The 20,185-nt window shown below is 45.3% G+C and overlaps 3 protein-coding genes across 6 annotated transcripts; 2 read left to right on the top strand and 1 right to left on the bottom strand.

Annotated features, from left to right (window-relative positions):
• The first annotated feature begins 45 nt into the window (after positions 1-45).
• On the top strand, positions 46-9,700 carry epn3a (epsin 3a). 4 transcript variants are annotated; one of them, XM_030089955.1, is made up of 11 exons: positions 46-331; positions 2,104-2,859; positions 4,881-4,999; positions 5,649-5,726; positions 6,113-6,205; positions 7,252-7,335; positions 7,464-7,593; positions 7,696-7,857; positions 7,952-8,035; positions 8,115-8,351; positions 8,470-9,699. In XM_030089955.1, the coding sequence occupies exons 2-11, from the start codon at positions 2,274-2,276 to the stop codon at positions 8,745-8,747; spliced, it is 1,851 nt and encodes a 616-aa protein (XP_029945815.1). In that variant the 5' UTR covers positions 46-331; positions 2,104-2,273; the 3' UTR covers positions 8,748-9,699. The 4 variants fall into 4 exon arrangements, with proteins under 4 accessions (XP_029945815.1, XP_029945816.1, XP_029945817.1 ...); XM_030089956.1 differs by having other exon boundaries at positions 4,905-4,999; XM_030089957.1 differs by lacking the exon at positions 5,649-5,726 and having other exon boundaries at positions 8,470-9,700.
• A 578-nt stretch (positions 9,701-10,278) lies between these two features.
• On the bottom strand, positions 10,279-12,041 carry arl16 (ADP-ribosylation factor-like 16). Its single transcript, XM_030090067.1, has 6 exons — positions 11,914-12,041; positions 11,304-11,359; positions 11,111-11,227; positions 10,899-11,014; positions 10,561-10,728; positions 10,279-10,525 (listed from the first exon to the last, which is right to left on the bottom strand). The coding sequence occupies exons 1-5, from the start codon at positions 11,987-11,989 to the stop codon at positions 10,563-10,565; spliced, it is 531 nt and encodes a 176-aa protein (XP_029945927.1). The 5' UTR covers positions 11,990-12,041; the 3' UTR covers positions 10,279-10,525; positions 10,561-10,562.
• Positions 12,042-12,252: 211 nt separating this feature from the next.
• Positions 12,253-14,364, top strand: fn3krp (fructosamine 3 kinase related protein). Its single transcript, XM_030089772.1, has 6 exons — positions 12,253-12,443; positions 12,686-12,837; positions 12,914-13,005; positions 13,156-13,238; positions 13,327-13,449; positions 13,562-14,364. Exons 1-6 carry the CDS (start codon positions 12,303-12,305, stop codon positions 13,898-13,900), a joined length of 930 nt encoding a protein of 309 aa, XP_029945632.1. The 5' UTR covers positions 12,253-12,302; the 3' UTR covers positions 13,901-14,364.
• Positions 14,365-20,185: the final 5,821 nt, after the last annotated feature.

The following is a 20,185-nucleotide window of genomic DNA, read 5'->3' on the forward strand; positions in this document are numbered from 1 at the left end:
CCCTCCCTCCCTCCCTCCCTTCTCTCCATCCATTTTCACTGTGTGTGTGTGTGTTCAGGGGGGCTGAGCCATCTGCAGGCTCTGCGCCTGGATCTGGGACATGCACACACACAACTTTAGTTTGACCACAAAAGTGCGGCGCTGCGCTTTCGCTTCGGCTCGTTCCTGAGTATTACGCACGGTTCCCGGCGGATGCTTTCCATTTGCGCTTGAAATACCTCCCCACACTTCTTCTCCTTCTTCTTCTCCGCACACGGGATATGTCGAGAGGCGGAGGCGTTTCTTCTTCCACCCCAAGTTGGGACTCCTCCTGACGCGCCATGGCATGAAGGTAAGAACGGAGAGTGGGACGAATCCAGCCGCTCGTCCCGATTTAGCGTTTCCTTTTTCTAGTGTCGAGATTTTAACTTTTTTAAGAAAACTGGGAAACGCAGCTGAGTCACGGCTGCGTGTTTCCACCGAGCCGACCATCCCGGTTTGACGCAATCATGGCTCCGGGCGGACGGTCGTCCCGGTCCGGGACGCAGAGGACGAGCGAAACAAGTTGACCAGATCCTCCGGTGTTTCTTTACTCATGTTGTGGGCCACTTTAAACAAAGACACTCTGATCTGCAGCTGTTTCGGTTCACCTTTTCTTTTAAAATCATTACGCTTCAGTGTGTTTTTAGTGGTAATAGATTGTTTCACGGGTTGGCACATTCATACCAGGTGGGTAAATGAGGAGAAATAAGTCAAGGTCACAAGTTAAACCTCTCCAGAAAGACGTGTTTGCTTTGTGTGAACATATGGCAGTTAAAAAAAAAAACAAGAAGAAAAGAGGGCTGTGTCCCCGTCTTCATTATTTTTAATTATTAGTGTGAGCTCATAAAAAAGCCTTTCAGAATAAAATTTTAGCCAGAGGGAGATATTTCTCCTGACTCTTTGATCTGACTGTTAAAACCCAGCTTTCCCTGTTATTACCTTACTAAATCTCCTCTCTTCACTTCCCCAACTTTCAAGTAGCTGCTTCCAACAGGAAGAACTGTTTCAGTCGGCGTGTGGTTTTTCCTCACAACACCTCCTGTTGAGAAATGTCAGGAACCTTAAAGAAGGACGTAATATAGCTGGATCTCTCACTGCCCGTGATCCTCTGGACCCTGCAGTGTGTGTGTGTGTGCAGTTACAGAATGGTGCACCCACAGGTACACCTTGACTTAGTATTCCAGGGTACATGGTTAAAGTTTGATAAATGTTCTTCAGGAAATGTTACAAACGTCTCACAGGCATTTGGTCTCATTCATTGACTCAACGGGTTTGATGCAACCCGTTTAGCAGACCGTTGTCTCATCCGTGTTATGAAACGTTGGAAGCGCTTCCTTATGACACAGCATATTGATTCTGAAGGTACGGCTCGGGCTCCTCCGTGTTCGTGCAGCTGTGGGCGCTGGGTGAAGCAGAGGTGATGGTAATCAGGTCGAGTGACACAACACACAAGACAAAGCGGAGCAAAGTCCGAGGCACGACCTCGACTGGTTCACTCTGCAGAAATATAAATGCCAACTGTTATGGTTTACAAAAAGGCAAAAGAAAGCCACCGGTGGGGTCATGACTGTGTTTTTATGTGAAATCTAACTGTGCAGCGAGATTTCTGAGGGGCTTTGAGTGCTCTGAAACCCTTCTGCCTTTGCGGTGACGTAATCAGGTCAGGAAAACACGGAGGGGTTGAGCCCCTCCCTCTTCTGATAAAGGTGAAACACAGATTCCTACAACAGCAGGTTAGAAAAGGGACCTTGCCTTCAATTTCAATCAAAGACAAACGTTTTCTTTTTGAACAAAGGAAACATTCTTTTTCCGGACTGATTTCAGAAAGCAGCTGTTTAGGTTCCCTGTATGGCTTCAGTCAGGTCTCTTGGAAGTTGCTTGGAGGAAAACTGAGCCCCGGGTGTTTGGTTTCACTGCTTGGAGGTGCTGAGTTATTCCTCTTTTCCTGCAACTGTACATTTAATGAATGAAGTGTGTGACGGTTGAACAGTGGTCATTAATTATACAGGCGTGATGTCGAAGTGTTCTAATAATATGCTGTGTGGGAATAACCTAACCTGAACTGTGTGTGTGTGTTTCCAGCTGCTACACTATTGTGGACGTCATTGAATTCTCCAAGAGGCCTGCACTTCATTGCTTTTTTTTTTTTTTTTTTTCACCGATCTGAACGAGCGATCTCGCCCGAGGCGACGCAGTGGGCAGCCCCGCTCCCAGACTTTCCGCTCGCTGACCGTGAAAACACCGCCGCCAACATGCAGACCTCGTCGCTCCGCCGGCAGATGAAAAACATGGTCAACAACTACACGGAGGCCGAGGTCAAGGTGCGCGAGGCCACCTCCAACGACCACTGGGGCCCGCCCAGCTCGCTCATGTCCGAGATCGCGGACCTGACCTACAACGTGGTGGCCTTCACCGAGGTCATGGGAATGATCTGGAAGAGGCTCAACGACCACGGGAAGAACTGGCGCCACGTGTACAAGGCGCTCACCCTCCTGGACTACCTGATCAAGACGGGCTCGGAGCGCGTGGCGCAGGAGTGCACCAAGAACATCTTCACCATTCAGACACTGAGAGACTTCCAGTACATCGACCGGGACGGACGCGACCAGGGCATCAACGTCCGGGAGAAGGCCAAGCAGCTGGCGGCCCTGCTGAAGGACGACGACAAGCTGAAGAAGGAGAGGACCCAGGCCCTGAAGACCAAGACGCGCATGGCGGGGGTCACCAGCAGCGCCGGCTCGGCGTCCATGCCCCCTCCGTACCCGGGACGCAGCTCCGGAGGCTCGTCGGTGTACGACGAGTACGGCAGGTGCAGGGATTCGCCGTCCTCATTCCAGCGTGAGTAGCAGGAAGTCCCGACGCTCCGTCCAGTCGCTGAACGCTCCTTTTACCTTAGAACAAGCACATGTATCTTCAGACGAAGGTAATTTTGTTTCCTGAGCTGAATGACGGTAATATTTCCTCGTCATGCATGACTCATCAGTTCTCAGATCGACACGAATGAGAGGTCATGAGTTTTATCAGATAGAAACAGTCTATCTCATACTGACAGTACAACATCACTCATTAACTTATCACTGTAGGTCACCAGATATTCAGGTGACAGAAAAGTGGAAAAACAACACAGTTTGTCTTGCTGTCTTTCTCTACTTTGCCTTCTCTCCTCTTTTGTGATTTGAAGCTGGATTACTTCTCATCTGTGATCTCATGCAGTTTAATTTCCGACATCAAAACATTAATTAGTGGGAACAAAAAAAAAAATCCCTGTTTATTTATATTTGTTTTAAGAGGAAAATGTCTCAGTTGTCCGCCGTTTGATGGCTGGATGTCTGCATTCCTTTCATTCTCCTCTACAGTCCTGTCAGCTGAACTGGATTTACAAAAGAGAGGAGGCCCTGTTTTGTGTTGTTCTCCCTAATATGAAACTTCAGCAACACTCCATGCCCTATTCATGATGATATACGGCAGAATCCTTGATTCATTTCAACTAAACAATACATTTTGGAAGCACATAAAGCAGCTGTGCCTTGTTTGTAAGGCGGTTTTGGTGGCGCTTGCTGCCACCTCAGCTTTGATGTGGTCTTTGTGGGATTTATCCCGAGTGTCAGACGTAGAGATGAGGTTCCTTCAGCACACAAAAGACTGTTATATTTTGATCTCTTCAGAGTGCTTCATGGAAGAAACAGTTACAGCCGCAGATGGTATCTCGATGATTTATTATCAATACTCAATAAAAAGTCTTTTGTCCGGAACATTTTCCACTTTAAAGGCATGGCGCTCAGGCTTTTCTGGGCTCTGAACGAGCTGCCAGTGGAAACATGTGGACAGATAGCAGCTCTAAGCTCTGGATTTGTGGTTTAGTAATGCTTATAAAAGCAGATGGTGGATAAGATGAAGGCGTGTTTCATATCGGTACCCACCATCTTCGTTGGAGTTCGAAAACCCACGTAGGCTAATGAGGAACATGCAAACTCTGTTTAGCCAGCAGGCTGGAACCTCCTCGCCTTGAGATACCGGAGCTAATCACTGGACCACGCTGCTCTCGTGGTATCACCCGCCAGGAGTCACACCATGTAATTTCTCTGGATGGAAAAGTTTTCTGAAAGCTCCGCAAGATGAAAAGAAAGCTTTTCACTGATAAAATGCAGATGACTAAATAATTCATGTGGGTATGCATTGGTATATTTCTGTCAGTATCTGCACTGTGTGTGTGTGTGTGTGTGTGTTGGCCTGACTGCACACATTAATGGCCTCAGCTCACTTCCTGTGGTCTAAGTGACTTCAGAGATAAGAGGGCAGGGTAGGGTTTTTCTCTCGGGGATTCCTGGACAGTGGAGCCTGAGGATGATTCAACAAAATGCTGACAAACAGAGGAAAATATTCTGTGTCTATCATGGGGTATTTCAGAGGCAACATACTGAGAATTGATGGCGTCTGAGACCTGTCGCCAGCCCGCCTCCCAGTCTTTTATTCCCTTTAACTCACAGATTGGTTCAACACCCCAATTTCACTTCCCCAAACCTGGACCTGAGTCCTGCAATGCCTCTAGAGGATTCGGGGTAATAAGGTGGGCCCCAATCCAATCTGTCAATTCCTCTCCCCCACCAGCAACCTAACTCCACACAGCCGCGCCATTGTTCTCGGTGCCGGCCGGGTAAGGCAGGCTGTGGCGAGCCATGCCAGCGAAGGCCTCCAACAACAGGCAATGGAAAATTAACATGCACAACAGTGCCAGCTCTTTTTCTGACCTTAAAAATCAGCCTAAAGTCTTTTCTTTCTATTTTCCCATCTCCCTCCATCTGTTGATGTTTCTTTCCCCGTTCCTCCCTGGAAACCCGCCTCCTCTCTGCTCACTGCAGCGTCTTCCTCCTCTCCTCAACTAGCTCCAGACCTGGAACAAGCTCGGCCCGCCACCAGCGGAGAAGAGGAGCTGCAGCTGCAGCTGGCCCTGGCCATGAGCCGAGAAGAAAGTGAAAAGGTACCTCTAACGAAGACAACGTGCACACGCACACACACACACATGCACACGCTCCCACTGAGCACAGAGCGTCTCATCTTGCAGCGCATGGGCCCGACAGGAAGAGGCTTCTCAGCTGCACGGCCCGCTGACATGCACTGCGGCGGTAAAACACAGCAAATGGGTCCCGAGCACATTTTCCGGGGTGCTGTTGGTCACCGTGACGAAGCGGCTGCCGCTTCCCGTGTCTTCCCAGAACCGTTAACAGAAAGCGATATCATGCAACTCCACGTCTGACGCGATCGATGGCGGCGCTCCGACCAATCGGCGTGAGCCGAGCTGAGGAGCAGGGGAAGCTGCGGCTGAGAGGCCGAGGAGGCAGACAGGATGTGGTTCATCGATCCGCTCCGGTGCATCCTCGGCCTGCCCCCGTCTCGGCGACAAGGGCAGCTGCAGTCCTCTGAGCTGCCCCTTCAGTTACTGCAGGAATTTCACACCACAGCACAGTTTCAGCCGTGATTTTCATGACCAATTGATTCGTACTTGTTCTGATTCGATTCATGTGTCTCAAAATTCCAGTGCAGGAAAATCAAGCACGCTTTTTCAAAAATGTCCCCTTCTGGGGGTCTTCCTCATAATCCTCCTCATGACTCTTACTGCTTGACCCTAGCCGCCTACTACAGTGGATATTGACGAACAGACACAGCTCCAGATCGCTATGACCCTCAGCAAGGAGGAGGCCCAGAAGGTACCAGTATGCTGGGAGTAGTAACCACCCTTCCTTTGGCTCCTTTGGCCTCCAGCCGCATCTCCCGCTCTCTGCAACAAAACTAACTTTTGCAGCCCCATCTCTTTCCCCTTCTGAAAAACAAACGCACGTTTCACTCACTTTCCTCGTTTGGAACAGCAGAATAACACGTAACTTCCTCCAGAGATTAACAGGTTGTGGCTTCATCCTTCCATTTTTACTAACCATGAGATTTCTCTTCTTAGCCTGGTTGGATGAGGTAGACGTCTCACAGAAACGACCGACCCGTTACTGACTCCTTTTGGTTTTTATAGAATTACATGTGTGAGAACACCTGAATGTTTTTTTTTCCACCTTAATTGACTTTACCCGATGGACTCTTGCAGCCAGCTCCACGTCCGGCACCCGGCACGGCGGACATGGACGAGGACACCCAGCTCCAGTTGGCCCTGAGCCTCAGCAAGGAGGAGCACCAGCAGGTAGAGTCCTCCTTGTTCTTGTTTGATTTGAACCGCGACAAAACAAGACGCAGCAGCTCCAGACAGATTGCTGATTTAGCTGTATATTGTGCATCACTTGAAACCTGAATAGCTGACTCATGTCTGTGTGAAGCCATAACAAACATAAAAAAAAACCAGGGAGAAGCTGTTAAACAACTGTTAAGCTCTTATAATGATACCTATTCTATTCTTTTCTATGTCGAGAGAAAACTATTATTCTAGCAGCAACTTTATAACTTTATATTGAAGCAAAAATTGTCTGTTTTTCAGTTTTTTTATTCTGTTTTAATAGTTACTGTAGATATTGTATGTTGTCTCGTCTCAGTGGAATAGTTATGAGAAGCGTGTGTGCTAAATCATGTCGGTAGCAGGACATTAAAAGAGTGAAAACACTTTTTGGGCAAAGTTTTGGGAGCGGTTGACGGAACAGCTCAGATTATCACTGGTATTTCACAGAGATTACATACAAAATTTGAAGGACGTGGTGTTTTTTTTCAACCAATCATCTGTTCTCTACTCCAAGATCAGTCAATGTTATTTTAGAATTAAATGCAACAGTGATAACACTTTTTTGTAGTATTCTTAGTCACACTTCTCTTATTTACATTATCATTTTGGTTTTTTTTGCTTTTTGTCTTTACAAAACATCCCTTTTCTTTGCCCAAAAAAAGCTGTATAAACGTCCTTTTGTGGTATTATCTCTTTGTGTTCCCCTTCCTGTTGCACTCTGGCACATTGTCTCTTCCCTCCCTTTTTTTCTCTTTATGCTAATATACAGTAGCACAAAAGAACTGCTCTGTTAGAGATCGCAGTGATGCTCTGCTCTCTCCTTTCTTTGACTTCCAGAATTTTCTGGATTGTGCCAACTGCATGCATATAGATCGCCTGTTGGAAGAACACAAGCTAACTGCTCTCTATCCGTTGTCCCTCAGTCGTAAATAAAAGAATAATGTGACAGTATGTGAATTTAGCCAAAAGCCATTATGCCCGGCGGCGTCTTGAGCCTCTCTCCTCTGTGTTGACAGGAGCAACTCAGTCGCCAAGGAGATGAATCTCAGCTCCAGAAAGCTTTGGAGGAGAGCAAACGAGAAATGCAGTCGAAAGGCGGGGTAGGGAACATCTCCGTAAACACTCCAGAGGAAAACGATGTGTTATGCAATTATTTTTTTGCCTGTATAGACAACATATAGATATGTTGAAACTACACACTGAAGTAACCGTTTCTTCCTCTGCTCAGACGGCCTTTATGGACCTGGTAGATGTTTTTGCAGTGCCGACGGAGCCGCCGCCGAGTGACCATCGCTGGAATAATACTCCCCAGCCGGCAGCCGCTGCCGCTGGAGGCACCGACCCCTGGGACTCGTTGGGTGAGCCTCGAGTGTCATGATTAGGACTCATTACTAGTCAGACACACAAACAGCTATATAGTGTACGGAATTAAAATCTGCTTTTCTGCTTTGCTATAAAAGAAGGAAGCGGCTTCGTCCCAAGAGCGGACTCTCCCTGGATGGTACCTCCGCCCTCGAACAGTCCTCCTCCGCCGTGGGAGCCGCCGGCCAACCCCTGGGACGCACCGCCAAACAATGTCTCCAGCCTCAACTCTGCAGGCGGAGTGTGGGCCTCGAGCACAGGTGTGTGTGTGTGTGCGTGTCGACGCTACAGGAGTGAGTCAAACCAGCAGTTCCAGAAGCAGCAACAGCTGAATGATGGTATGTGTGGTTACAGTTTCCTCAGGGGTCGATCCGTTCTCGGCTCCATCAGAAGGAACGCCTTTCAGGGAACCTGCTGCACGAACTGGAAGCCCCTCAGGTGGATAACTACACTGTCACATCTTCGCTCTGTGTTTGTGCGTGCCAGATGTTAGCAAAGCATGTCTCTCTGCTGTCAGACGGGGATCTGTTCGATGAGGCCATGGACGGCGGCATGCAGAACATGAACGGGCTCAGAGACGACAGCCCAGAACTCTTCGACCTGACCCGTCTCGGAGAAACCCTGGCCGACCCCGTCCCTCGCACGTGTCGGACCCCCGAATCTTTCCTGGACCCCACGGCCGCCTCTTTGGTGAACCTGGACACTCTGATCCCGGTGAATCCACAGGCGACGGCCAAGAACCCCTTTTTATCAGGTAATCACTGTAATACGGATTCCAAATGCAACAGCCAATCAGGAAAGAACAGGAACTGCTCTGTATTTAACGGAGGCTTCGTTATGTGTAATATTTTTTTTGTCTTTCTCCTTTAAAGGAGGCCTGAATGCCCCTTCAACCATCAACCCGTTCCAACCGGAGCAGCCAAAACTCAGCCTGAATCAGATGGCCCCTCAGCCCTCCTCTTTACCGTACAGCACCTCCTTGCCCCTGCCGATGAGCCACCAGGGCGCCACCCTCCCGTCGTCGATCACCCACCCCACGCAGCCCGGCCTGGACCTGCCGGGGCCGCTCCCGGAGCCCCTGCTGCCCTTCTCCACGTCCAGCGCTCAGGGATCGCAGACGGCACAGAGCAGTCAGAACCCGTTTTTGTGAGGACCAGCCGAATCGGAGCAGACATCTTTTAAAAAGGGGAACGCCGTCATGTTATACGTTATTGAAATGTCACTCTTAACTGCGGGCCGAACTGCAGCATCCCAGGACTTGTACAATAAACCATTCCTAGGTGTTTTTATATTGTTGTGCGATACGGTAACAGATGGATTCTAGATGGTTCTGCGCCTCACAGCTACAACATATCCTGCTTCTATTTTAACGAACGCAGTTATGATGTGTCAGACAAATAACACATTTTTACCTAAATCTTTTACCGTCATGTAAATCCGCTTCAAGACCATAACCTGTTAACTAATCACTACAAAGTACACAAAAGCACAGATTAGACTTTGTCGTCAAAAAACTCAGCAATAGATAGTAGGCATGTGTGATGGGCTCAGTTGACCAATCTTTGCGAAATGTATCTGAAAAGACAATTTGTTTGTGGAGGTGAAAGGGAAAAAAAGCTAGTAAACACCTGTCCAGTGCCTGAATCGTGACTGCATCAACACAGTTAACCATGCGGAGCCCCGATTGGAGCAGAACTGATGAAAACAAGATCAGCGTATATGCAATTTTACTATCATGAAATCAATTGCTGAAGGAAATTCCAGTTTGGAGAGACTGTTAAATGCTTCTGATTTCACAGGAAACAAGGCGGCATTGCAAAATGAATGAATGAGTTTTATTACTTGCTTGTGAACCACTGATTCTCATCAAATACAAGGGTATGATTATAACACTGTTTCATTCTTCACATTTTGTCATTCCTCTTGGTATTCTCACGTTTCATATGAAATCATCACAAATGAGGCACACACCCAGCAACAGTTCCTGTGTTTGTCGTGCATGTTTCCCCCTGCTGGTGATAAATCACTGTCGTCACTAGCTCTGCTTTCAGTGCAGCCCTACACAAATTCACTCTAAGAAATGATACAGAATCTTTCTGTTCAAAAAAATCTCACAATGAAGTGTGTAAATGCAATTTTTACAAGGTAAACTTTATTCTGCTTCAGTCAAAACGTGTTTCCTGAGGTATTTTATCACTTTGACAGAGTTAGGACTCTGACTTTCTCAACTGAAAGTCATGTCTTATTTGTTCTTTGATCGATAAATTTGGATGATAATATTTTAATGAAAGACCATCATACCGTTCATCCATCCAGCCATATCTGCTTTCACATCTCCTCTAATCACCCAAATTAAAGGTGCTGTAGGCAGGATTTTGCTAGTCAATGCTAATTTTTCTGTGTTTTCTTTGGATTAAATGTTAGAGTATCCATTGATAATCCTTTAGGAGTGGGGCATAACTGCACTACCGCGAGGGCGCAGCGTTTCCATCTGTCTCTGTTATGAGCTGAAAAGGAATCTCCACAGCTCCAGGTATCTTTGACCAATCAGAAGAGCCCCTGAGGCTCTAACCGTGATTGGTCAAGGGGCATTCGTCACACGTTCTTGTGGGAGGGGCTTAACTTGCGTAAGGGCGTGATATCAGAGAAAACAGGACAGGATTGGCTGTGCTGGGTTTCAAATCGCCTTCTTAGATGGGTCAAATCGCCATCTTGCTTAGGTAAACCTAAGCAAGATGGCGGAGATGCTGAATCCTGCCTACAGCACCTTTAACAGTTATCAGTTTTCATACAGTTTCATTATAGGCACATTTTTTTCCACAGTGTTAAACTTTCCAACACTAAGCACACTATTAAATTCTTTGAAAACAGTGAGTGAACCTTTTCTCAATGGATAATACTGATGTAAATGAACAGAAGGCTTGAAATTTTTTTTTTTTTTTTTTTGGAATATTTTTAGGAAACATTATTTGACTGCAACAGACTCCAACCAGCTCATAACCTCTTTCAGTCCCTCTCCTGATCGGGCGCTCATTTCCAGTACTGTGATAGGCTGAGTGGCAGATGCGATGATATCGTCCATCCTGAACAGCGACTTTATTTCTGTCAGGCTCATAATACAAGGCATGTCCCTAAAAAAGAGTTCCAATGAAAAACAAATATCAGAAAATATTCATTATTAAGGATTACCTGTGGGGAAATGATTTAAACATTAAACTAGGGACAAGGCAGAACTACCGACTGTCACTTCTTGTGCATAAAGTAAGGAAATTACAGACAGTGTGTTTGCTGAGAGCATCACCTCTTGTTGAAGAGAATAAGCACTGGGGCGTTGTGCAGAGACTCAGCAGAGAGGATGGACAGTAACTGGATACACGAAGAGGAGATCTGAGCTGTATTGGCTGAATCCACCACAAACTACAAAACACAAAACATAGAGATGATAATATAAACAAAAACATTTTGCTTACAGTGCCAAGGTAAAATAGTAGTGAACACACACAGAGGCCTTACAATGACAAAGGAGCAGTCTTTGAAGTAGCTCGGCCATATGGGGCCCATGCAGCCCCCCAGTTCTCTCACGGTCACCTTCTTCTTTTTCAATGTCAGGTCTGTCAGATTGGTTCCAACCTGAGGCAAAACATGTCTGAGGTGTTATGACTGAGCATAAAACTTGAAATTGAAAATAAAATTCACTCCTACTTACTGTGGGCAGAGTGGGAGGGGTTGACTCAAGTTCACCTGAACTGCTCCAACTGAACTGTGAATCCGATCCATGAGGAAAAAAACAACCACAACTTCAACTTATTATTTTTAAATATGACTGATCAAAAAACAAAAAAAAAAAGTAAATTGATGTGTTTGTCAGTTTTATATGGTGGCTTTAGACATCTCAGTCTCTGCAGTTGTTAAATGTCTATTTTTGGCCAATCTTAGAATATTGTGTAGTAATTTTGTATCCTTTTGGCCATATTAAATACATTTCTTTGAGGTAGTTTAGCATTTTTCGTTAAATTTAGATATTTGAGATAGTTTTTGGGACCACTGTGGTCACTGTGAACCAGGGATCAATGTCAAAAGCAACATTTGGGGGATTTCGAAGGATACCCCACTGCAAACAGTGTCATACAGTGGATACAAATCTTCATATCCACATTGACACATCTCGTATTGGAGCAAAATCGCACCTTAACACTGTCTTAACTAGCTTTCACCATCAGTACATAAGGGGAAATTAGCTATCCAATTCAGCTACTTAGTGCGGATTACTTCTTTCCTGTTCTCGTTCTAAACAATCAGACGTGTGCAAAGGATATTTTGTAAACGTTTGAGCAGTAATGTCTTTCCAACGCCGGTCGCTCCGAGAAGTAAACACGTTTCTTTTCTGCTCATTTTGCTTCTACAAAAGAAACATACCGAAGGCTAACGTTAGCCTTTAGCATAAGGAGCCTCGCTCGGTACCATGGTGACACTCACGTGACCACAGTACGCTACAACGATTGAGTAAAATGCACGTCAATCAAATAAGACTGCAATCTGATTCGTTAGATTTGAGCCAAATAGATTTGACGTCAGGACAAACAGAAGCGAGACATCTGATTGGTTCCCGTTGCGGAAGCTGTCAGAGTTCACGTCCCCCTTGAAGGTGGTGGTGTGTGTCTGTGAAGTGCGTGCTTTGGGGGAAAATATATATTTAAAAACCTTAATGGAAGCAAAAATAAAGAGGGAATTGGGGACAACCCTGCTTAAATCCACCGGTCACTCTGGAGGTGGATGCATCAGCGAGGGCCAGAGTTATGATACGGACACCGGGAGAGTGTTCGTGAAGATAAATCACAAGAGCGAGGTATTTTTCAGCATTTGTGTCACTATGTGGAGAATGCACTATCTCTGGGTTGTTGCTTTATTCAGTGCAGCTGTGCAAACGTCAGTCTCCGTTCAGTGGCATTTCTTCTGCACTGCAGTGACCGTCATTGAACTTTGTGCAGACAGTGTGATGCAATTGTGTGTTTGAACTCATTAACTTTACAACTCCGCCACGCCGTTTTTGGCCTGTTGTGCTCTTCTTTATCTTTGTTTTCAATCCAGGCCAAGTTGATGTTTGATGGGGAGATGGCCGGTTTGGACGCCATTCTTAAGACACAAACTGTCAAGGTGCCCAGCCCCGTTAAGGTGATTGAGCTTGACACAGGCGGATGCGTGTTTGTGATGGAGCATGTGGACATGAGAGGTCTCACCAAGTAAGAGCCTGCAGGTCAGCTGGAGCCTCTTTGTGTGTTTTCAATGAAATACTCAGTGTTTAAATCCTCTGAGCAGGTACTCAAAACACCTTGGAGAGCAGCTGGCAGACCTACACCTCCACAACCAGAGATTAATGGAAAAAGTCAATAAAGAGCAGCAGACTGTAGGTAATTAATTTAGACTTCACATTAATGCATGGAAATGTGACATAACGTACAAATGCAAAAAAATATATATATTATTGTCATTGATACACATTGTAGTTATTCACTTTTGTTTTAGATGGTAGTTAACCATCAAGTTCTGTTTGGTTACAGGAAAAGGAAGTGGTCAGTCAGATGTGGATGTGGTCGAAAAATTTGGCTTCAGTGTAACTACATGTTGTGGATATTTACCACAGGTACGTAGGTAAATATCGGAGATAAATACAAATAAATATTCCTCTGGAATATCACAGCATACTCTTTTTTTTTTGTGCACCTTTCCAGGAAAACGAGTGGCAGAATGACTGGGTGACATTTTACTCCCAGCAGAGGCTGCAACACCAGCTTAACATGGTGGAAAAATCTTATGGAGACAGGGAGGCTCGGGAATTATGGTCCAAGCTACAGGTATGACTACTCTGTTACCCTGTCAGAAATGCATGTAGACCATTTGTTTGGTTGGTATCATTAATCAAATTATGTAATATGCATGTTGTTGTTGTTTTTGTGTAATTTACAGCTTAAAATCCCTCAGTTATTCAAAGATGTCTCCATCGTCCCTGCACTTCTCCATGGAGACTTATGGGGAGGCAACGTGGCAGAGTGCTCAGATGGCCCAGTCATCTTTGATCCTGCTTGCTTCTACGGTCATTCAGAGTATGAGTTGGGTATTGCTGGGATGTTTGGTGGATTCAACAGCTCTTTTTACTCTGCATATCATGCAAAGATCCCGAAAGCACCAGGATTTGAAGAGAGGAACCAGCTTTACCAGCTATTCCACTACCTGAATCACTGGAACCACTTTGGTGGGGGCTACAGAGGCTCTTCAGTCAGAATTATGAAGAACCTTCTGAAATAACTTTGCTGATTATCAGTAAAAGCAAACTTTACAGTCTTAAAACAAAAAACAGTATTATGCATATGTATATATTACAAATTCAACAATGCACTGTAGCTAAGTGCTGAGAAGACCAAATATAATATTAACAATGTAGTCTACTCTAGTGTGTCATTGATCCAAAATCACTTTTGTGAAAGCAGTGTTATCTTGCTTGCTCGCTCAAGTTACACCAAATCCAGCTTTAGCAGAAAATAATCTTATATTTTAGTCACTGTTTTTGTTACTAATCTGGTACTTTGTAAAAATGAAGGAGTTTCACAATAAAACACAAGATCATAAGGATAAAACCTGAACAAAGAAGTTGTGACTTTGTCCCTGTCCATCTGACTTGAATAAACTTAACAGCTGTGAGGAGGGTGTTGATTCTTCAGTGTATGCATTTCTGCACATGCTTCCAAGATGTTTATTTGCAGAGCCTTGTTGTCAACAACTTAAGCAATAAATCCATAGATGATCCAATGTGTTTTCTCTATAACAGCAGTGTCTTCTCCACATATTTGTCTTGCATAACATTATGTAATCATTCATACCTCTTCTGTCATTCAGTACAGCAGGCATTCCAGTGTGATCTGATAACATTCCTATAGAACAAAATCATCTTGCTATTTTACCTGTTGTTTTTACTACATACCAACATTTCATGATGTCGTTCTCAATTTCTGTTGCACCCGAAGATGCATTTTACATTGTTCCTTCATAACTACAGTATGTTTTATTTTGTTCAGCCAACCTCCCAACCATAAGGAATTTGAGATGCACTGCTACCAGTGGCAGCTCTTCAAAAATATTTCAGGTGGGGCTGTGCTTTATGTGCTTTGAATGCCACTATTAATAACTTGAGGCATTTTTACAAAACATGATCAGTATATTACACAAACACAAGCTCTAAACCAAATAATTAGGTTAAGACATTTTTACACATACAGCTGTTGAGTGTTGCAGCAGTGCCCCCTTGTGGCAGAATCCTCCCAGCTAAATAAGTTTAAAAAATAATCAGAGTGACATAATGTTCCTTTATTGAACAAGAATACATGAGGGCACATAAACCATAAGAGCTTTAACACCAGAGAAAATGCACATTCACAAAGGTCTGTACATAATACACCTCGCATGTCTCACATCTGCATTTTACAATTGACCCTGTTACACTAATCCATACACAAATATGAACAGACTAATGAATGGACGCAGCAGCCTCTCTGCAGGCACAGTAAAGCATACTAACTAAAGTAATTTATGGCATTTTGGTCTCTGAGCGGCCAGGAAGGCGGCAGCGTTGTGCCGGTGTCTGTGAAGGCTCTCTGGAGGCTCTGTCCTTCCTCAGGCAGAGCAGATCACAGTGATGTCCCATATCCTGTCCAGACTGGTCCTGATGTGGTTGAGACAATGAAAGCATGCCTTTCGGAAGCCATAGGTCATTTCTGAACAAGCCAGACCAATATGAGGTATTATCGTAGCACTGGCGCCCTCTAGTGGGAGAGAGGGGTGCAGTCGAGCGTAAAGAGACGGAGTTGGACCGATACGGACTTCACGACCATGAGCGAGAAGCTAGACGCCAGAGGAAAGTTAAGTTCATCAGTAGAGCCGTGTGGAGCGTCGAAGCAGAGGACCAAACATGGAATCGGCCGGCGGGTCCGAAGGTCCGAAGAAGAAGTGAACGGAGGCAAGCGAGAGCAAGTTCGCACGTGCTAATGCTAAGCTAGGGCTAGCATCCATTGAAGCAGTCTGGCGTCCGGACACATATATTACACCGCTCTCAACGTTTTGCCAGTGATATTCAATGCTCTTATTGTATTTTTTTGTAATATTTTTGGATCAAACAGGCCTGCAACTTTTTTTTTTTTTCAAACTCAGCCCGTGGGCTCCAGAACCGTGAGTAACCTTGACCCAGTGTGAGTGTGCAGGGCAGACAACTTTTCAAAAAACATGACAGCAACTGGAGTAATCAGATGGGTTTTAATGACTGGTAGGCTTTATGGGTGACCATGTCACACCCAGGCGCCATGTTGGGAAGTTCGCGGAAGAGCTTGTCAATCAGAACAGCAAGAAGTCAGTTGATGAGTGTTGCAAATTGATCATTCCTTTCAAAAAATAGATATTGAAAATAAGACAGAGAAGAAGCCCAACAGAGAGAAGCTCAACAAGGACGCTAGAGACCGATATTTGGCAAAGCTGACCTCTATTAGTAATGTAGATCCATATGAGCTAGCAGCTAACGCATGGACAACTGATCCTGCCCTGTTTCTTCCAACAAATATGGACATTATTTGCTATCTTGTTAATAGTGTCAGTGCTTATACATTTGAAGAATTCCGAAACTATAAATCCCTCAAGGCTCATGGACTTTTTACCAATGGCTGGGTGCAAGATTTATAGCTTACGAGTGGCCTGAGTCGGTCAGGGTTTCTGCTGTTTTCTATTTTTTTCTCTTCAACTTGAAAACAAAGCTTTCCACTATTATTTAGCTGTCGTCCTTTACAGCAAAACGAAAGTATGCATTGTGTTGTCTTTCCAAAAATGTGCCAGTTGTCCGGTTGTTTTGCAAAACATTTTTTGTAGCCGGGATAAAAGCTCACAAACTTTGCCAATTTCGCTCAGGTGTGGCTTGCCCAGAGTCGGACAGGCTGTGTTCGAAAACAGAAGCTCACCTTTTCACCTCTGCTGTTTATATCCTGGGATGTTTGCATTAGGCTGTGTCCGAATGTGCATCCTATGCCCTAACCCCTCAATCACTACATAGTGCTGGACTACATAGTGCACTACATAGTGCCCTGAATCCGTTGGCCATTCGGACACTCAGCCCCGTAATATTTTATTTTAAATGTGCTCCTATTCTGCATTTTGCTTTCCTAGTCATGTTTCTAATCATTGAAGAATAAATAAAAATATATTATTAAATTAAATTAAATTATTATAAATTATATTAATGCGTTATGTTCTTTGATGTTCGCGCCACTCACCTGACGCGGGAATCTCATCCACTGGCGAAATGGCCCCCATCGTCAACTTTTCTGTGTTTTTGTGGTCTTTAGTCCATCTTTTACTGGCCAAAATGGCACAAATTAAGGAGAGGAGACAAAGGAGAGAGGCCTTGAGGAGGAGACGGCGAATGAGAGTGGCTCTCATTGCTTCGGCAAGACACAGCGTAAGTAAATAGGTTAATTCCCTTTTATTGCAATATCATGCCATCTGCTGGGGAAAATTAAGAGTATTATAGTCCTCATTTTTAATTATTGCTTTTAAAAACTTATCTCATTTATCAGTAGGAATCAATGTAGGACTTGATCTAGTACATATCCCATTTCAGCTACTTACAGTAGCTACCAAAAACCAGCTATTCAACATGTGAACACTTTTTGTAAGTCCATTTGAGATGAGCTGATTGTTACAATAAACTGGCAAACTAAATGAAATGACCATATAATTTGGGAAAACGAGTTTTTCGTTGACAACATCCTTTCTGACGTAATGTGTTAACTATATTGCATAATTATGATAACAGGAATACATACAGGCAGGAATAAATCCTCTGAAAATCCAGATTTCAACCTGTGAATAAAGCATTTGCCCTTAAAAAACACATGAGAAGTCACCAACCTTGTGTTTTAGTTTTTATTAAGGCAACAACAGAAGAAAGACATATAATAACATTGAAGTGCAAAAAATAAACCCACAAAATAAGAAAATAGAAACACTGTGCACAGCTTTAAACTCCCAGAAATGCTACCACGAGAAGTTGCATTTTCAGGAGCTTAAAGCTGTGCAAAGTGGTTCTAGGTTAGTCACAGAAACAAACTAACCTACCTTTTTTCCCCCCCCAGACACCACCGGCACTGTATTGTATGGCCAACAGGAAGGTTCCCCTGTTGGCCATGTACTTTGATGGCCACTCAGAGCTCCGGCCGGACTTCCGGCTACACCGCACCACCATCTCGGCCCTCACTGACCTGCTCTGGCCCAGAGATCACCAGGGCTGGGGCAGGCACCTGGACACCCTGGTGTTCCTCTTCTGGCTGGCCAGTGGAACTTCCTACCGGGTGGTAGCGAGGGCCTTTGACATCCCCCGGTCCACGGTCTGTGATGTTGCCCACCGGGTGGCAGACCAGATCCTCAGCATACGGAGGTGCCTGATCTCAGTTCCTCCTGCAGAGGAACTGGAAGACACTTGTGCTGGTTTCCAGCAGTTGGGTGGGTCTGCCTCTTTTCGGAGGGTCGTGGGGGCAATAGATGGCTGCCACGTGAAAATAAAGCCCCCCGCAGTGCACGCCGAGTGCTGCCTCAACCGAAAGATGTTCCACTCGGTGCAATTTCAGGTAGTGAGTGATCACCGAAGAAGATTTTTAGGCATCTTCGCGGGTTACCCTGGCTCGGTCCACGACTCCCGTGTGTTGAGGAACAGCCCCATCTACACCGAGCAGCTGTATCCTCCCGCCGGCTTCGTCCTCCTCGGTGATGGTGGGTCCCCCTGCCTGTCACGGCCCAGCACCATCCTGACGCCGTACAGGCAGCCTGTGAGGAACCCTGTTGAATACAAAATGAATACAGTCTGCAACAGCTCAAAAAAGCTGTCAACTTCCTCGCAGCAACTATCAATGCTATTTACACCTACAAGATTCAGTGAATGGGCAGCACAAGGTGTATAATGGATCAGCGGGTTCTCTTTTTTTAAGTGCGCCTGTGGCCCGTTGTATTTGCCAGACATATTGCTGGCATTATCATAACTTTGGCCACGACAGTTAGACAAGTCCAACCCCAAGTCTCTCAACATTTTAATAACACAATCTGCCAAACTTATACCTGTCTGACTGTGTATGGGTTCAAACCTCATAAATCGTTCCACAACTTTGCCATTTCCACTGACAAAGTGAAAAACAAATGTTAGTTGATGTACATGTGCTAAATCTGGTGTAGAATCAACGATTACAGAGAAATATTTGGCTTGTTTGATTTCCTCTGCTATGACTTGTTTAGTTTTCTTACCCATTAATGATATAAATTCTTCACACACAGTTGATGACAGGTATGATGGCTTACCTCTACCCTTATTCCCGTGCTTCTCAATATGTTCCTTTAAAAAGGGGTCAAACTCTGCTATAAGTTCAAGAAGTCCTAAAAAGTTCCCATTGTGCATGGAGCCCAGCAGTTCATTGTCGCCGCGGAATGGTAATCCTCTCGCTCCCAAAAACTTGATGACAGCAACCACACGTCGAAGAACTTCTTTCCAATACAGCTGTTCGGCCTCACATTGCCGGGAGAGAGAAGCATCCACTCTGCCTGTGTGTTTTGACCTCTGCAATAAAGATAGCATGTTCTGTCTGTGCTCTGCGCTCTTTTCGTGATCACAAATCCTCTCTGGGTGTTTCCAGTCACAGAATCCATTGATAAATGCATGCCTTTGTGATGATAGAAGTTTGCATGCGTAACAGTACACCGAACCAACCGATGGCGAGTAGAGGAGCCATTCCCTCTGTACGATCTGGCCGTTTTGGAGCTGGCAAAGAAATACATCGTTGGTGTGAGAGTGGGTGCGGGACCTGAGTCCTGACTCCGTCGCTGATGAAGGATATTTGGCAGCACGGTTCTGGAAAGCAGCAGGACCCCGCTCAAACGCCTCTTCCCGGAGTTGCTCCGTGATGGGTCCCCAAAGTGCTGGATCCCCGGGACACAATTGCAGTGAGGCCCCTGAGCGCAGACTGGTTGTGACGGGCGGCTCATCATCCACCTCAACGGGCGCCGGCGTGGTAGAAGCAGGTGTTGGTCTGTTGTCGCAAGCGGCTTGGGGATTCCCGCTGACCAAGTCGTTAATAATGCTAGCAGCAGGGCTAACCAGGTCTGCTTCATCGTCTCCCTGTGTCAAGCTGGTAAGCGAACTGAAGAACGTACCTATTTTTGGTATATTCCTTAAGTTTTTGTTCTGCCTTATGTCTCTTTCCTTTGTAATTTTCCGTTTAGTGCTCCCACTTAACTTTATCCCCGCTTTCTCCATTTTTGAAATTTTTTCAGACTGATGTAGTTCGCGTGAAAGAACGCAAAGGGACGGGGCGCACACACTGTCAGTCCAGCGCTGGAGCGCTTCACAGAAAAAAACACCATAAAAAAGCTTATATTAGGCGGCTTTTATGAGCTTTATTCAAAGACGCACCCGATCATAAAAGGAGACTGGTATTTAAAGGAATACAGGTTAATATTAGAGGATTTACGGTAATCAGGAGGGAAGTTTGCAATATGAATATGCGGCTACTG

This window comes from Salarias fasciatus, chromosome 4, assembly GCF_902148845.1.
Source record: "Salarias fasciatus chromosome 4, fSalaFa1.1, whole genome shotgun sequence".
In the NCBI taxonomy this organism is placed as follows: domain Eukaryota; kingdom Metazoa; phylum Chordata; class Actinopteri; order Blenniiformes; family Blenniidae; genus Salarias; species Salarias fasciatus.